Source organism: Punica granatum, chromosome 2 (genome assembly GCF_007655135.1).
Source record: "Punica granatum isolate Tunisia-2019 chromosome 2, ASM765513v2, whole genome shotgun sequence".
In the NCBI taxonomy this organism is placed as follows: Eukaryota; Viridiplantae; Streptophyta; class Magnoliopsida; order Myrtales; family Lythraceae; genus Punica; species Punica granatum.
In genome coordinates this window covers 36,282,591-36,298,171 of record NC_045128.1, presented here as the reverse complement: position 1 = coordinate 36,298,171, position 15,581 = coordinate 36,282,591, and the positions used below count along the sequence as shown (strand labels likewise).

General features: G+C 39.7%; 2 protein-coding genes across 2 annotated transcripts; one reads left to right on the top strand and one right to left on the bottom strand.

Annotated features, from left to right (window-relative positions):
• Positions 1-5: 5 nt before the first annotated feature.
• Positions 6-1,891, bottom strand: LOC116194247 (ubiquinol oxidase, mitochondrial). Its single transcript, XM_031523008.1, has 4 exons — positions 1,394-1,891; positions 993-1,121; positions 400-888; positions 6-310 (listed from the first exon to the last, which is right to left on the bottom strand). Exons 1-4 carry the CDS (start codon positions 1,763-1,765, stop codon positions 251-253), a joined length of 1,050 nt encoding a protein of 349 aa, XP_031378868.1. The 5' UTR covers positions 1,766-1,891; the 3' UTR covers positions 6-250.
• A 4,164-nt stretch (positions 1,892-6,055) lies between these two features.
• LOC116195378 (calmodulin-binding transcription activator 2-like) lies at positions 6,056-15,001 on the top strand. Its single transcript, XM_031524526.1, has 13 exons — positions 6,056-6,290; positions 7,457-7,576; positions 8,250-8,365; positions 8,563-8,651; positions 9,116-9,155; positions 9,914-10,088; positions 10,171-10,293; positions 10,416-10,726; positions 10,868-11,401; positions 11,773-12,461; positions 12,904-13,480; positions 13,895-14,218; positions 14,596-15,001. Exons 1-13 carry the CDS (start codon positions 6,251-6,253, stop codon positions 14,707-14,709), a joined length of 3,252 nt encoding a protein of 1,083 aa, XP_031380386.1. The 5' UTR covers positions 6,056-6,250; the 3' UTR covers positions 14,710-15,001.
• The last annotated feature ends 580 nt before the right edge of the window (positions 15,002-15,581 follow it).

The window sequence follows — 15,581 nt, the reverse complement described above, 5'->3', positions numbered from 1 at the left end:
ACGTATTCTTTATGGAATTCGATTTGTTGGCAATGACAAAAGGTACAGATATAGGGCGAATTTCGATATCCGTCATACCTGGACTTTGATTGTATGTACATACCACATGACACAAGACTCTTCTATACCGGACTCGACACTGCTCATCATTACAAGAATATTGCTCATTACGACTATGTTCTCAATCAATCATATGTGGTATTAGCATTCGTCAGGGGTCTTCTCCTTGGGAACTTCTCAACAGGACGGTTCAATGGTAACCAAGCGGAGCCGGCGACTCCTTCAGCTCCTTACCCTGAAAATGAATGTCCTGCACCGAGCAATGGAAACCGACTTTCAGCAAACAGTTTGGCAATGAACATAGATTGAGATGCTTGTTAGGACGAAGGAAATACTCACCGAGGCAAAGTGGTTGACGTCACGATGGTGGGCTTCATCGGCACGAATGACAGTTATGACGTCCTTCAGAGTCGCGTCCTTCGGTAACCTCCAGTAGTCGATCGCAATAGCAGGAGCAGGTGCATTCTCGATAGCACCGCTGTCGATGTCCTTCAAGTACTCTGTGTAGGAGTGGATGGCCTCCTCCTCCAAGTACCCGACGACCCTATGTGCCAGCTTCGGGGACAGCAAGTAGAGCACGAAGTAGGCGTTGAAGAACACTCCCTGAACAGCAAGAACCAGCAGCCTCTCGTACCACTTCGGTTTCACGAGCTCCACCATTGTCATCAGGTGCATCCTCTCATTCTCTGCTTCCTCGAGAAGCGCTTTGATCCATCCTCCGCTCTGTTCAAACTTGCGCAGGGACCTTAGGTGGAGCAGCATCCCTCCCACCATTCCCGGAACCGCTGCTACTGTCTCGAGCATCATTGCACGGCACCCATAACGCCTCTGCAGCACGGTTTCAAGATTCCAAGTATAAACCAATCGGTTTCCGCTTCAAGCAAAGTTAAGCCCAAACAAGAAACAACACTGATTCGGGAGAGATTACACACCTGGAAGAAGATGTCGGTGGGAATCCTCAGAAGCTTCACAGTACGATACGCGACTTTATCAGCGAACGTCTTTGGCACGTGATGCTTCTTCAAGTCAATCGATAGATCTGCTCGGTAAGTTTCCCACGGCTACACGAGGCGACCATACACGAAGTCAGCCAGATCCCAAACAAGCAAGAATAAAGATCAAAGCATGAAGTAGAAGCAGAACATTTGGGGTAAGACTGCATTCAGTGCACCGCCGAGCTGAATCATTGAAGCATCTAAGCTCTGATCTACATTCCACGCACGCACACAGAGCTACAGGACAAGTATGATCATGGAATCCGACGTGATCGGTGAAAATTAAGCAAAATCGGGCATGAGGAGAACAAATCAAGCAAGCGGGAGAGAGAATTTACCATGAAGCAGTTCCATGGCCACTCGGTGCCGTCCTCTTTAGTAATCTTCGGCCTGGTGACCCCCCAATAACTGGACACCTCCACTTGGCTGCCGCTCTCCTTCTCCTTCTTCTCCTTCGCCTCCTGCAGCGCCTTCTCCACCGTCCCGTTCTCCTTTTCCTTCACTGCAGCGCCGGCGGCGCCGCTGCTCATCGTCCTCACCCAGTGCTGAACCACTCCGCCGCCCGAAGCCCCGCTCTGCCTCCACAGCTCAGTCACGGACGGCCTCGCCAGGGATGAGGAGGAAGAGTACCACAAAATTTGGTGGCGGTTGCCGCCGCCATTTCTGATCAGGCACCGAACCAAGGACCTTGCCGCCACAGCTCGGTTCATCGTAGTAGACCGTAGTTGGATGCGGGCAAGATGTTGATAGCTGAAGTAGGAGCGCTAAGTACTGATGCTGTCTCTCTGTATCAATGGGGGTTTTGCGAAGAAGGAATGAGCATAACAATGGCGTCTAGCGCGGGGGAGTGGGAGGGGCTTTTATGTCTTTCCGTTGCGTGGGAAGAAAGTAAGGAAGTTTCAACGGTCGGGATTGAGCGGTTAAGTTAGAGCCACATCCGGTACACGATAGGTGGCGAAGTAGAGGATCGCTGCCCGTGATCCAACTTCCCTGGAGTTTGGCTTCTGTAGTTGATGTGGGGGGGGGAGTTATCCGGTGCGGCACGGAAATATCAGGAACGTCATGTGGACCCTTGAGTCGGGTTGTTGACTATTCAATCTTCTGATTGGACGGTTGGTCAGGAGGAGCAACACTGGCTCCGGGAACACCGGAAAACGGGCAACCGCGTGAGCTGTTGACGTGTCGGGTCTTTTACGGGACGCGTATCGCGCGTGCATGACACATGCTCTCACATATCTCCGTCCTTCCAGCAGCTTCCAATCAGCTGCCGCCGCCGCCTCTTTTTTTCATTATCTCCTTTTGATTTGATTTTTCGGATCTTTTATAACCATATCTTTTATGACCCAAACTGAATGAGTCAATTAATATTAATCAATTAAAGTGGAGATTATGATTGGATTTTCAATCATTCACTAATTACGTTTGATTACAACTTATAAAAGCATGCACAATTCTATTGACATGAATTGATTCAAGCGGTTCGGTATTTGTTCTCCTTAAATAAGGTATTAAGTTCGAGTTTTGTGAATGAAAAAATCCACGCTGTGAGAGATTTACTCCTTAATGGGCCGACATAGCTCGATTGAATTAGTCGATGCCCATTGAGTTTTCGGATATCAAGGTTCACACAGAACAAAAAATGTACAATTCTCACTAGAAATTTCTAGTGGACATTGGAAAATTTTCGATATAAAAATAGAACTCAATTATTGTTTTGTGGTAATAATTGGATCTGTGTATTCGTTTGTAATGTTGGAATTGCGTCTTTTATTGTTATTGAACCGTGTAGAGTTCAGTCGGGTCACCATATTGGCTAGCTTTTTAGTTTTAGGATGGTTGAGGCTGAGATTGATTATGAGGTGGTATGGAGAAATTGCTCATAGGACATTTTTTGTACTCTTTTCCGTGGACTTGCAAGGTGATGCATCATAATTATTGGGAGGCTATGCTAACTACTCATTTGGGTGCTTCTTTTCTTAGTTCTGTTCCTAACAAGCTACGACATTTCTTATTAGGAGACATAGTTTTCATACCCTGACTTTATATTGTTTAATTTTGTTGGCTTCAGCCCGATTACCATCGAAAAGAAAGAAAGTTCGAATTGTTCATCAGACGATGGGGTCCAGAACATGGATGAGTAATATTTATGTGATGAAGATAAAAAATTTTCATTTCCTTCTGGCTGTGAAAGGATTACCTATTCATTCTTGAATTTTAGACTCATCTTTCCCCCCAATGAGCTTGATGAGAACAACAGGTCTCGATGCCTCAGTAATAAGCATCACGTGCGCTTTGGCAAGTCAACTTGCAAATGCAAGGGAATTCGATGAGAGATTTTATATGGTGCGTTTGGTTTCAGAGTTAAAGTAATTTTGATTTTGATTGTGGAAAATGACAAATGAGATGTGATTATAAATTTGACTTGGGAAACGTGTGTTTTTGTTGTGTAGTGTGTTGAGTTAAAGTTAAAGTTAAAATTTTTGACTTGGAAAATGTGTGTTTTTGTTGTGTAGTGTATTAAGTTAAAGTTAAAGTTAAAGTTAAAATTTTTTTATTGGGAATCCAAACAGGGCAATATATATCTCGCTTTCCGATACTCAAATTAGTGAATGCCACAATCTATAAGTTAAAGGAGAGTTTTTTTTTAATAATGAAAAGTTAATGTGTTTGGATTTAGAATTGAGTTGAGTTGAGTTTTTATTTTAATTGGTTTGTAATGATTGTGTTTTTTAATTATGAGAAAAAGTGTGAAATAGTAATAAATAATTGAGATAAAGTAATAATTAAGTAATGATTGTGTCGTTGAATTATAAGAAAAAGTGTGAAAAAAATAATGAATAGTTGAGATAAAGTAATGATTAAATAATAATTGTGTTTTAAATTGAAGATAAGTGGAGTTGAATTGAGTTGAGTTAAAAAAATTTTAAAATCCAAACACACCCTAAACGAGGTCTTTTAGTTGTCTAGTGATCCAATTAGAATATCTCTTCTAATTTTTTATATTAATTATCTTAATCTTTTGCATATTGATTTTCAAATTCGACTCATCTTATTCTAATTCTCATAATTTCTCTTACATCTATTGTTGGTCTTCCATTGTCTCTATGATGGAAATTAGGAGTGAAACTTTGGCTGATGAACATACAAAGAATAACGATATCCTTGGAGACATTTTTATTGAAATAGTTTTAATTTTTAAAATTTAATTTGTATAATTCTTTGTCCACATAACTAACCATCTTTTATGTTTCTAAGATAAAGGAGTCATTACTACAATGTAATATATATAAAAAAATGCTAACAATGATATCACAAATATACTAAAATGTAATACAGTTTCTCAATGAATATAATTAATATGTATTGAAATAAATTGATTTAACCTAAATAAACACTAACAAATTATAAATTAACATAATCCAACAAATTTTTTTTAATAAATCATAATATTTGTGAGAATCATATTAAGGTAAATCCCTAATAAAGTTATTTTATTTATTATTGTTTATTAATTGATGATTTACTAATTAATTTCTATATAATATTTGAATAAAAAGTCTATTTCCATAAATTCAATATTATATTTTTTTAATAATTTATAGATTGAGTATGATGTGATATAAGTATGACATAACTAAAAATACGTAAAAAAAAAACTGAAAGTGGCTAATCGCGAAAAAAAAAACAAAGAAATCATAACATGTTTGAATTTTACTGCCATCTAATTGTAAACTCAAGCTTTGATTCTTTTCAAATTAATTAGATGAAGACCCATGTGCTGCACGGACGATTATAAAGAAATTTAAAGATAAAAATATTGAACTATAAAAAATTATCCTCATTGCTTAGAAATGTAAATATTGATCTTAATATATATATATATATACACACATAATTAATTGGATTTTATGTAAAATGAGGAATTCAGGGAAAAAAAATTCTAAAATTATAGAAATTAATTTTGTATTTTTTATCAGATGCTTTGGGAGTGGAAGTGCCTTGTTCTGTAAAAGACTTTGATGGTGGTTTATCTTGAATAAGAACTTAATATTTTGTTTCATAAATGTCTACTAAAAACAATTATCAATAAATATGTAGACAAAATAGGTCTATGCAATATCTCAATCCAGTTAAAACGCATCTTCTTAGATAGATAAAATTAGAAAAAGAAAAGGAAAGTTATAAGTGTTAGAAAATTGAATTTACTGAAATACCAAGATCTCACATGCCGATAACGTCGAATCAATTAATTAATCGGAAGCGTACCTTAATTAATTACGGAAACCAGGGGCGAGCAAGAGACAGGTAATGTGATCTTTCAAGTCTATACTTCAAGACGTGGGCTGTTTCTCTATCTAAGTAATGGGGCCTCAAAAGAGCGTCTATTTATAACGTACGGTTCATGAACCATAACCCCTAAATTGCATCTGAGTGCATGAGGTTATTGTAATTTATCATTCTGCTCATCATCAAATAAAAAATTACCTTATGGTATCTGCACATTAAATCCCAAACTATACCGAGATATTATTAAGGCCCATATCTTAAACTTTAGTAGATCACTTAAATTCGCTGCAATGTGCTGGTCAGTTTCCCTAGTAAGCTTATATAGAAGGTGACGGCTGCGATGACATCATAGCGTCGGGTCTGGTTGTCCCGAGGTAATCCTACTAGGCCCATGTTACCGACGTCGCATTACACTGACGTGGGCTTGGGCTAATGTGGACAAACTGGAAGAATCAACTCGTCCAAGTTAAAGCCCATGGGCCTTCTTTCGGCCCAAATGATCTGTCAAGAGTTCGGCCCAGGATAGAATAAATGCAAGGCGATGACAAAAGAGCAGCCGGACGATGCGGTGCAGGCAGGATGTGAGAAATAGTATTGTATATAGTTTTGTACAGCACCGTGGACACGTGTCAATCCTCCATTGGCCCAACTGGGTTCCCACTTCTCACTTCTTCACGACGACTTTTCAATCGCCAGAAATAACGAAGAAAAATCAGAGCACTGAAATCAGACTCTCTGTTTCTTTTCGCCTTCCGTTTTCACATTCGATTCGAACTCTCTTCCTCTCTTTCTCTCTCTATATCGAAGAAGATCGAAGGCGAGGCTCGGCGTGTTTGACCGTTCGAATTGGCCCAGTCTGATCGGTTTGCCGTCTCTTTCTGGCGGGATTCGCCTTCAGCTGCTCTCCAATGGCGCTGCGGGGATCGTACGGTCTCAGTCCTCAATTAGGTCAGCTCTCTGTCCCCCCCCCCCCCCCCCCCCCCTCTCTCTCGCAGGCTTTATGCTTTGTGAGCTGAATGATTCGTCTCCTTGCCCGATTGGAAGTGTGGGGCTGCTCCAGCGGGCGGTCTTTGAGTGATTTTGAGTAGCTTTTCATGGGACGGGTGGATATCGGATTACTCGAAGAGTGAGAAGGAGTCGTATATTCAGTTCGCATATGCTTCTTCATGTGTGCATGCTTGCATGGTTGTATGAATATGAATATATGAAAAGTTAAAGTCCTTTGCTCATGTGGATCTGAGAGCTGAGAGTAGTTTGGAGTTACTTAACGGTCAGTTTTAGGTCTGCTGCACTTTTGGGTATAGAAGTAGAGCTGGGCTCTTGATGGGTAAATCCGGGTGGTTTCAGCTGCTCTCAGCTGAATGGGACAGACTTGCCTTTACAATTACTCTGTTGTTTGATGATCGCATATTGAAGTGAAGCGAATGACTGAGTGCTTCTGTGGGACATATGTCCCACTGGATCAGGGCTCGAGCCATTAGAAAGCTAACTATTGTCTGGGCACTCTGTTTGGTTTGATGGCCATTCTAGACGAAAGATCTAATAAAGTTTGGCGGACAGAAGCCATCATGTACTTGCCACCATATGTTATGTGTGTCTAAAAGAGGTTGAAGAAAGGAGTGATATGCAAATTGCTCAAGTCTCTTAGCATACACAAGTAACACAATAATGACAAGAAATTGCCTCAATATCCCCAAACTCCTTCCTCTAGGGCACATGGATGGGGTATAGAGCAAGAGGGATTTCTTAGTCCAATTTCACAAGGAAAATAGTAGAGATTCTGCTTTTCTTACATACTATCTCTTGGGGTGCATACTTTGACCACTCATCATTGTTTTCTACTTTTTTCTGTCAATAATTAAGTTGAGAAGGTCTTAAATTTTTGGGTTTGTTTGCTTCTTTGATGGAACTTCATTCTTTAACTCTTTGTTCTTATCCATAGAAGGTAGAGTTCATACAGAAAAGAATAAAAAAATTTCTCGTTGATACGACGCAATGAATTCACTAGTTGAATTTATACTGTTCTGTTTCTAGTCAACCAAATGCATATTGCACTTTCTTTGCATTATCTCAGAATGCTGACACTACCTGTTATTCTTTTTATTTCTTAACAGATATTGAGCAACTACAACTGGAAGCCCAACATCGGTGGCTTCGGCCTGCTGAAATCTGTGAAATTCTTCGCAATTATCAGAAATTTCAGATCTCGTCCGAACCCCCAAATAGGCCACCAAGTAGGATAAATGGATCCTTTGCCAACGAATTTTCTTCTTTTGTCAATTGCTCATATATAATTTGTCTTTGTTGTTTGTTTAAACAACTTTTGAGCTCTGATTATGATACACAACATGAAAACTTTCTTGAATTACATAGTTTTTATCGCCAGCGCTGAATGAGCAATCTTCCTGGGTTAGACCAAGATTTGTTTGAAATATAATGTAGTCGGCTTCTTATATAGGGATCTTGGTTTTGCATTTTTACTAGAAAGCAAAGCAGGCATTAGCAAGTAATTTGAAATCTGCAACCTCAGAGGATAATATCTTTTGTAATCTTATTTATTTTCCTTAATATCTTATGCCAGTGAAAGTAAGACCAAATTATTTACATTTATATAATTTATGTCTATTTGCAAAGCTACTTGAATGACCTTTTGCAAGCTAGTGAAGTAATCAAGTGTACTGAAGGAGGTATTAAGGTTTAGGAATATAAGAACTTGAAGATTTATGATATCTATCTTCCAGTTTGCATTTAGAAGAACTTGATGGTTCAGGAATGAGTTTTATTCTTATCTTCCAGTTTGCATTTAAATGGGATGCATTATTATGCCACATAAGATATTTGTTGATTTCTTTTCTGCTAAAACAATTGGTACAGGATCCTAGTTTGATCAATTATTTTCCATTTCAGGTGGTTCCCTATTTCTGTTTGACCGGAAGGTTCTGAGATACTTTAGGAAAGATGGGCATAATTGGAGGAAGAAAAAAGATGGCAAAACTGTGAAGGAAGCACATGAGAAGCTAAAGGTATGTAAATAGGTTCCAGTTTGCTTTGTGCAGTTCATAGCATCTCAGAATCTCTGCAACAAGTCTTGTGCTAAGCACGAGTTTGCATGTCATACTTCAAGACCATGATTTCTATTTGCTATATAATGGAAAAGCTAGTTGCAGCATTCATGCAATTTAATCACAGTCTCATAGGTGAATGTTTCAAGCACTTTTAGGTTGGAAGTGTTGATGTGCTGCACTGCTACTATGCTCATGGTGAAGACAATGAGAATTTTCAAAGACGTAGTTATTGGATGCTTGAACAGTAAGTTTTCTCTGATATTTCCTGTCTACTAATTTAGCTTTTCTTTGCTTGCTTTAACAGTTGGTTATTCTTTTTGTTGATAAGGTAATTATCCCAAAAATTATCCAGAAACCATCACGGGAAAGATTTTAAAAGTAATATAAATGCCATCCTAAAACTCATGATTTTTTGGTCCATGGATCATATATATTATTCAGCACGAGCCATCCCCAGAAAAGTTTATTGACTGAACATATTCTAGAGCGTGGCTTATGCCCTTAGATGGAAGCTTACTCCATCAAGGCCTATTTCCTAAATTTGATAGGCATTCTAAATGAATTATGTTAGACATTTCATACTTAATTGGCTGATTCTTTTCACTATTAACTTCCATAATGCACTTATGATGTAGCATATGACGATGCATATCATTCTAAGTCTTTATTACGTTTTATCAGTTTATATTAATTTGTGATGAATTGCAGGGATCAGCACATTGTTTTCGTCCACTACTTGGAAGTTAAGGTATTCTCTGCATTTTTCATCCTCAATTCCCACTTTAATTCTTCTTCCCTTTTTATTTTTTTTTCCTTTCCTTTGTGGGGGTTTTTTTTTTTGGGGGGGGGGGGGGGGGGGGGGGGATGGGGTGGGGGTTGACTATGTTGGACTTGGTATTGTTCATTGTCTTCCTCTCGTGCTGTGGGTTTCGAGTTTTCACGGACTCATAGGAGTCGAAGGATTCCCGATGAGAGATTGGAAGCCCTGCTGCATGTTATTCCGAGGAGCTGCCAATTGGATTTTAATGGTTCTTGAGTTTGCATGTGTTTGACCTGATCGTACCTTTAACATCAGTGAAGTTTTTTAAAGTGTACTCAAATATGGGATATTTTGGGTAGCCTTATCTTGGTTTGGTTGAAGCTTCATAAATGAGGTCATCAGCTTCCCTCAGAGTCATGTCATTTTTGAAAGTTGGGTAAAATGTAAATCACCTCTTACAGCATGTTAGTTAGTATATCAAGGATCTGTGCCCAATCTTTGTTGGTTTTTGTCTCTTTTACATGCTAGCTTACTCTTGTTTTCCTATCTCTAGCTTCTACAAGTGCATGTTTGAAGGATGCATTTTCTCTCTTTCTCGCTTATGTGCTTTTCAGATGATATTTTGCTTCTCTTAAGGTATTGGGGTAGATGAAGATTTTCCACGGAGTGCTGCATTGAGATTTGTGTTGTGCTTTTAGGATGATATGCTAACTTAATTCTCTATTTCTGTTTCCCTTTCACATCAGGGAAATAGAGCAAATGTTGATAGCATCAGGGAGCATGATGATGTCTCCAGTTTAAATCAGGGCAGTCCGTTGTCCTTCAGCTTTACTGCAAACCACAGTGCAACACCATCAGGAAACACTGACTCCACAAGCCCTACCAGTACTCTGACGCAATTATGTGAAGATGCTGATTCTGGTATTAATTCCTGTCATTCAAATGAGTAATCTTCTGAGCATCATTTAGTGCATGCTTCGTCATTTTGGGCGACTTCATGCAGGAGACATCCGTCAAATGAGTTCTGGTTTCCATTTGATTGAGTCAATGCACCAGCAGAGAGCTCCTGGGATTGATAAGGTGGATGCTGCAGCTTTGAATAACCATCTCTCATATTCTCCTCCAGGTAATCGTTTGTCATCACATTCTTTAATTTATTATTGATTCAGCTTATTTTCTGCATACTTTAATTCGTTATGCATGTCGTGTATGGCACTGTACCTGATGATGTGATTTAATATTAACCAGGCAATCTTGAAGACCAGCGCACAAATCCTGGTGTACAATTTAATTCAAGTGTGGACATTAATGGACCAAGAAGTAGTGTTGGTGGCATTTCAATTCAGAAGTCACTTGGTTTGGCATCATGGGAAGATATTCTGAGACAATCCTTGGCAGGATCTGATGGCCTACCTTCTAATGCATCAACATCCTCTAGCCAAGCAGCAACCTCAGGAGTCCTTGTGCAAGAAAATTCGATCTTAAGTGACCTTTTAGGAGGAGATACTTCCATTAAACAAACGTTTGTTTCCTCTGCACAATTCCAGCCAAATTGGCAGGTACTTTAATAGTTCCGATTTGCTTATATGGATTCGGTCTTTTCTGCTATTAAATTCATTGAGGGCGCGTGACTGTTCAGAAAGCTTTTTGTCTTTAGTTGTTCGATTAGATTGGTGTACTAAACTAGTGGTTTTATCCAGAACAATGGTGAAGGCAATTCTCTTCACACATCTGGATGGTCCGTGGACCATCCATTGGAGTTGGACTTGGCTTATGAACCACACTCTAGGTTACTTGAGCAAATAAAACATGATATGGATTCTCAAATAGGGTTTGAGCAGCCAGAGTCAGTTTATTGTCAACCTAACCAGCAATGGGAGCAGCACGGATTGGGTAACTTTTCAAACACTGAAAATCCCGATATATTGAACTCGAATTCAGGGAGAGATGTTCCTACAGATGGAGATGCCAACTATTCTTTTGCTGCGAGACGGCTACTAAAAGATGGAGAAGAGAGCCTGAAGAAAGTAGACAGCTTCTCTAGGTGGGTTTCTAAAGAACTGGGAGAAGTCGAAAGTTTGCAGATGCAGTCTTCATCAGGGTTATCCTGGAGCACTGTCGAATGTGAAAATGCGGTTGATGAATCCTCATTGAGCCCCTCCATTTCCCAGGACCAGCTTTTCAGCATTGCTGACTTTTCTCCCAAGTGGGCTTACACTGACTCTAAAATTGAGGTTAGAATCCTTGGTCAAGGAAATCATGATTTCACTACAACAGTTTTTTGAACTGTTCTTTCATGCTATTTTCTTGATTCTGCAAAATACTGATACATGTTAGGTGTTTAGCATAATCTATATTTGGTTGAGCATGATGGGAGTTTCATGGATACAGTAAAAATTAACTGAATTCTGCGGTTACCTATTTGATTTATTGGTGAGATTTTCAATATGGTAGAATACTAAATTGATCAACTTTTCCAATGATTGTCGCAAAAGCAGAGCACCTTTTCTGTATGTTTTTTTGTGTTTATTCATGCGCGCATATATAGTTGATTGGTTTGTTTTCTCATATCTAACATGCAGTTATCTTAATTTCTGCAAAACAGGTACTGATCGTAGGAGCATTCTTGAAGAATCAAAGAGAGGTGGCACAGTGTAACTGGTCATGTATGTTTGGGGAAGTGGAGGTTCCAACACGAGTTTTAGGCGATGGGCTTCTTTCTTGCCTAGCTCCAAGCCACAGTGTTGGACAAGTCCCTTTTTATGTTACGTGTTCCAATAGGTTGGCTTGTAGTGAAGTTCGTGAATTTGATTATCGAGCAGGCTCTGCGAATGTGGATGTGAGAGATGTGTACAGTTTTTACATGAATGAGATACACTTTCATACGCAACTAGAGAAGCTCTTGTCATTGAGTTCTATCAGAAATCTGGACATTTCTTATGAGGGCCTTATGGAGAAACGGAAAATTATTAACAAGATCATAGCATTGAAGGAGGAAGATGAGAACGTGCAGGTGTTAGAGGCTGCATCTGAGAGTTCCTTTCAGAGCCAGACGAAGGAACGGGCTCTTCAGACAATTACAAAAGAGAAGCTGTACTCATGGCTCCTTCATAAAGTTGTTGAAGGTGGTAAGGGACCTTGTCTATTAGATGAACAAGGGCAAGGTGTACTACATTTAGCTGTTGCTCTTGGTTATGATTGGGCCATTAGACCAATTTTAGCTGCTGGAGTTAGTATCAATTTCCGTGATGCTAATGGATGGACAGCACTTCATTGGGCTGCATTCTGTGGCAGGCAAGGATCCTCCAGCTCTCTCTCTTCTTTTCCCCTCCCTTATGCACACGCACCTTATCCGGATATTTTGTCGGGAGAGCTTGTTATTGCCCATTGCTGCTATTGTTCTATGATTTTATGCTATTGCTGAGCATTTCATCTTTTTATAGTTCATAATCGTATAATGCATCATGTAGTCTATTCCATTTCATGTCCAAGTGAGGCATGCTTTTTAGCTTCAATAGCAATTTATTGGGAAGACAGACTCTGAGTCATCAATTTATATGTTTCAAGTTTTTACGATATGCCTCTCTTGCACTTTTGCTATTGGAAGTTTCAGGCTTTTAAATATGTTATTATTTCTGTTCATTGTTTTTGTATTGGTTTCTTATTGAATACGTAGCCTTAAAAATAAGCAAACCATTTGTTAATTTTAACATTGAGCCTTATCTTGTTTATGCAGGGAGCAGACAGTTGCTGCTCTTGTCTCCCATGGCGCTTCTCCTGGTGTTCTTTCAGACCCATCCCCAGAATTTCCCTTGGGCCGAACGCCTGCTGACCTTGCTTCAGTCAATGGGCACAAAGGAATTTCAGGCTTTCTTGCAGAGTCTTCTTTGACCAGCTATCTCAAGGAACTCACAGTGACCGAACCGAATGAAGATGCTGCCTCAGAAGTTACTGGACCAAAGGCTTTCCACACTCTCTCCGAGCGGTCAGCGACTCCTTTCAGTCATGGTGATGTGCCAGAGGCCCTCTCACTGAAGGACTCCTTGACAGCTGTCTGTAATGCGACGCAAGCCGCTGATCGTATACATCAGATGTTCAGGATACAGTCTTTCCAGAGGAAACAGCTGGAGTTTGGTGTTGATGAGTCTGAATTAGATGAACAAGCTCTTTCTCTTACAGCTGCTAGGAACCGCAGGGCTTTGGCGAGTAATGGGCTTGCTCATACTGCCGCAATACAAATACAGAAGAAGTTCCGGGGTTGGAAGAAGAGAAAAGAGTTCCTAATCATTCGGCAAAGAATTGTTAAAATCCAGGTATCTCGTTACTGTCCCCTACGATTCTTGGGATTAAGTTATTAGTACCATTCTGTTCCAAATTAGATTTGTGTATGTAAGTGCATATGGGTCAGGTGAGGTGAGGAGGGAGGGACTGAGAGATTAGGAGTGTAATTTCTCTTAATGAATTAAGTTAAAAAAAAAGGGTTTTGGTCCTTTATAATTCTCAGGTTTCAGACCTAGGGTGAAAACAACTGATCGTGTTTGTTGTTTACTTGGAATAGCTTTCTCTTTCCCTTATTTGGTATTTCATCTCCTTAAATTTCTTGTCATCCAAGAGTCACCTTTTCTACCATGTGAAGAATCTGGCCCAAAAAAAAAAAAAAGCATGAGAAGAATAAGCTTTTCATGATGCTGCTTATGAATGCTGACGAGTAAATTTATTTTGTGAAGGCTCAATGGAGAGGACATCAGGTGAGGAAACAGTATAGAACCATCATCTGGTCCGTAGGGATCCTTGAGAAGATTATATTAAGGTGGAGGCGCAAAGGCAGTGGCTTGCGGGGATATAAGTCTGAGACCGTCAGTAAGGATCCGATTCAACAGGTCGTGCCCCAGAAAGAGGACGATTACGACTTTCTCAAGGAAGGACGTAAGCAGACTGAGGAGCGGTTGCAAAAGGCTCTTACTAGGGTTAAGTCTATGGTTCAATATCCTGAGGCTAGGGCTCAGTACCGCAGGATACTGACTGTTTGCGAAGGTTTCCGTGAAAAGAAGGTAACCTTCCTCTTTCTTCTCTTTTCCCCAGAGTTAGTATCTTGCATTGCTTGATTGGCAGTCCCCCCCTCCTTCCCCCCTAATATAATAATTATTATCTCAAATCTTGAGACCGAGATTGGAAGAGACGGGATGGCACCTGAAACGTCTCTTTTAGCACTTGAGGACAACTTTTACAGCCATATCCATTTGGCTCAGAAATGATAGATAGTTCTTTCGTTGCTGCCGATACTTTTAGAAGATTCCTCTATTTCTTTTAGGTTTTTCTCGTTGATACTGTTAAGTCAGGAGATTCCTCTACTTCAGATCAGTTGCAACAATTGTCAATTGGTTGGTGTAGAATCCATCATGATTACGTGATTACTTTGGTTCTGTAGGGATGTGAGATGGTTCTGAACAGCACCAAGGAAGCAGTCGAAGGGGAAGATGACATGGTCGACATCGACTCTCTGTTGGATGACGATGCTCTCATGTCCATGACATTTGAATGAGGAGCATTTGACTCGCAAAAAGAGATGAAATTTCTAATTTAATTACCTTCACCTCACCTGTACATAAATTCTGCCAGTGGTTTGCTGCAGCAGTGTAGGGTGTCTTATTAATTAGAATGCACTTACACATATATAAACAAATATCTGTTCGTATATGTTCTTACCATTTCACCGGTATAGTAAATTGTCTTTGAGTAGCCTGAACAGGTATGAGATAGATACTGTCGGGTGAATATTGTTCGTTTGAACAGGTTGATCCTGGTGATATGCAATGGATCTCGAATTAACTTAATTGACTCGAGTAATTTTGTGCTGTCAAGCATTAGTGACAATTGACATTGTGTTTGCTGACTTATTAAAAAAAGAAAAGAAAAGAAAAAGAAAAATGACAATATGTATGCTTCAATTGCATTAGAAGAATGTATCGCATAGCTCTAGATAGAAACAAGCAAAGTTGGAGCTCGAACTTTTTGGGCTGGAGTACCGTTTATTGCTGGAGTGACCTTGAGATCGAGCTGAACGAGGTGGAAATCAGTAACTACTTGAGATATCTCAAGCTTGTGCGTTTTGAGTAGGAATCTTTGGATGATCGAGTTGAATTTTAGCTTTCATCGAGCCAACTTTTCGACAAAAATGTGAAAGTTTTCTCTACTCGGGCTGTCCTTGGCCCTTGTATCGACTACTATTAGGTCGTCAATGCAGCTCGGGAGACATAAAAGATCATTCATCTCCTGAAAGATATTCATATAGATACATTACTCACTATGCATGAAAGACGGTTCGACTAATGGATCCATCGAATTAATCTATCAGTAGAAGGAAAAAAATTGATGGCACGGAATCCTTCCCATCGTACTAATTGTACAGACTGA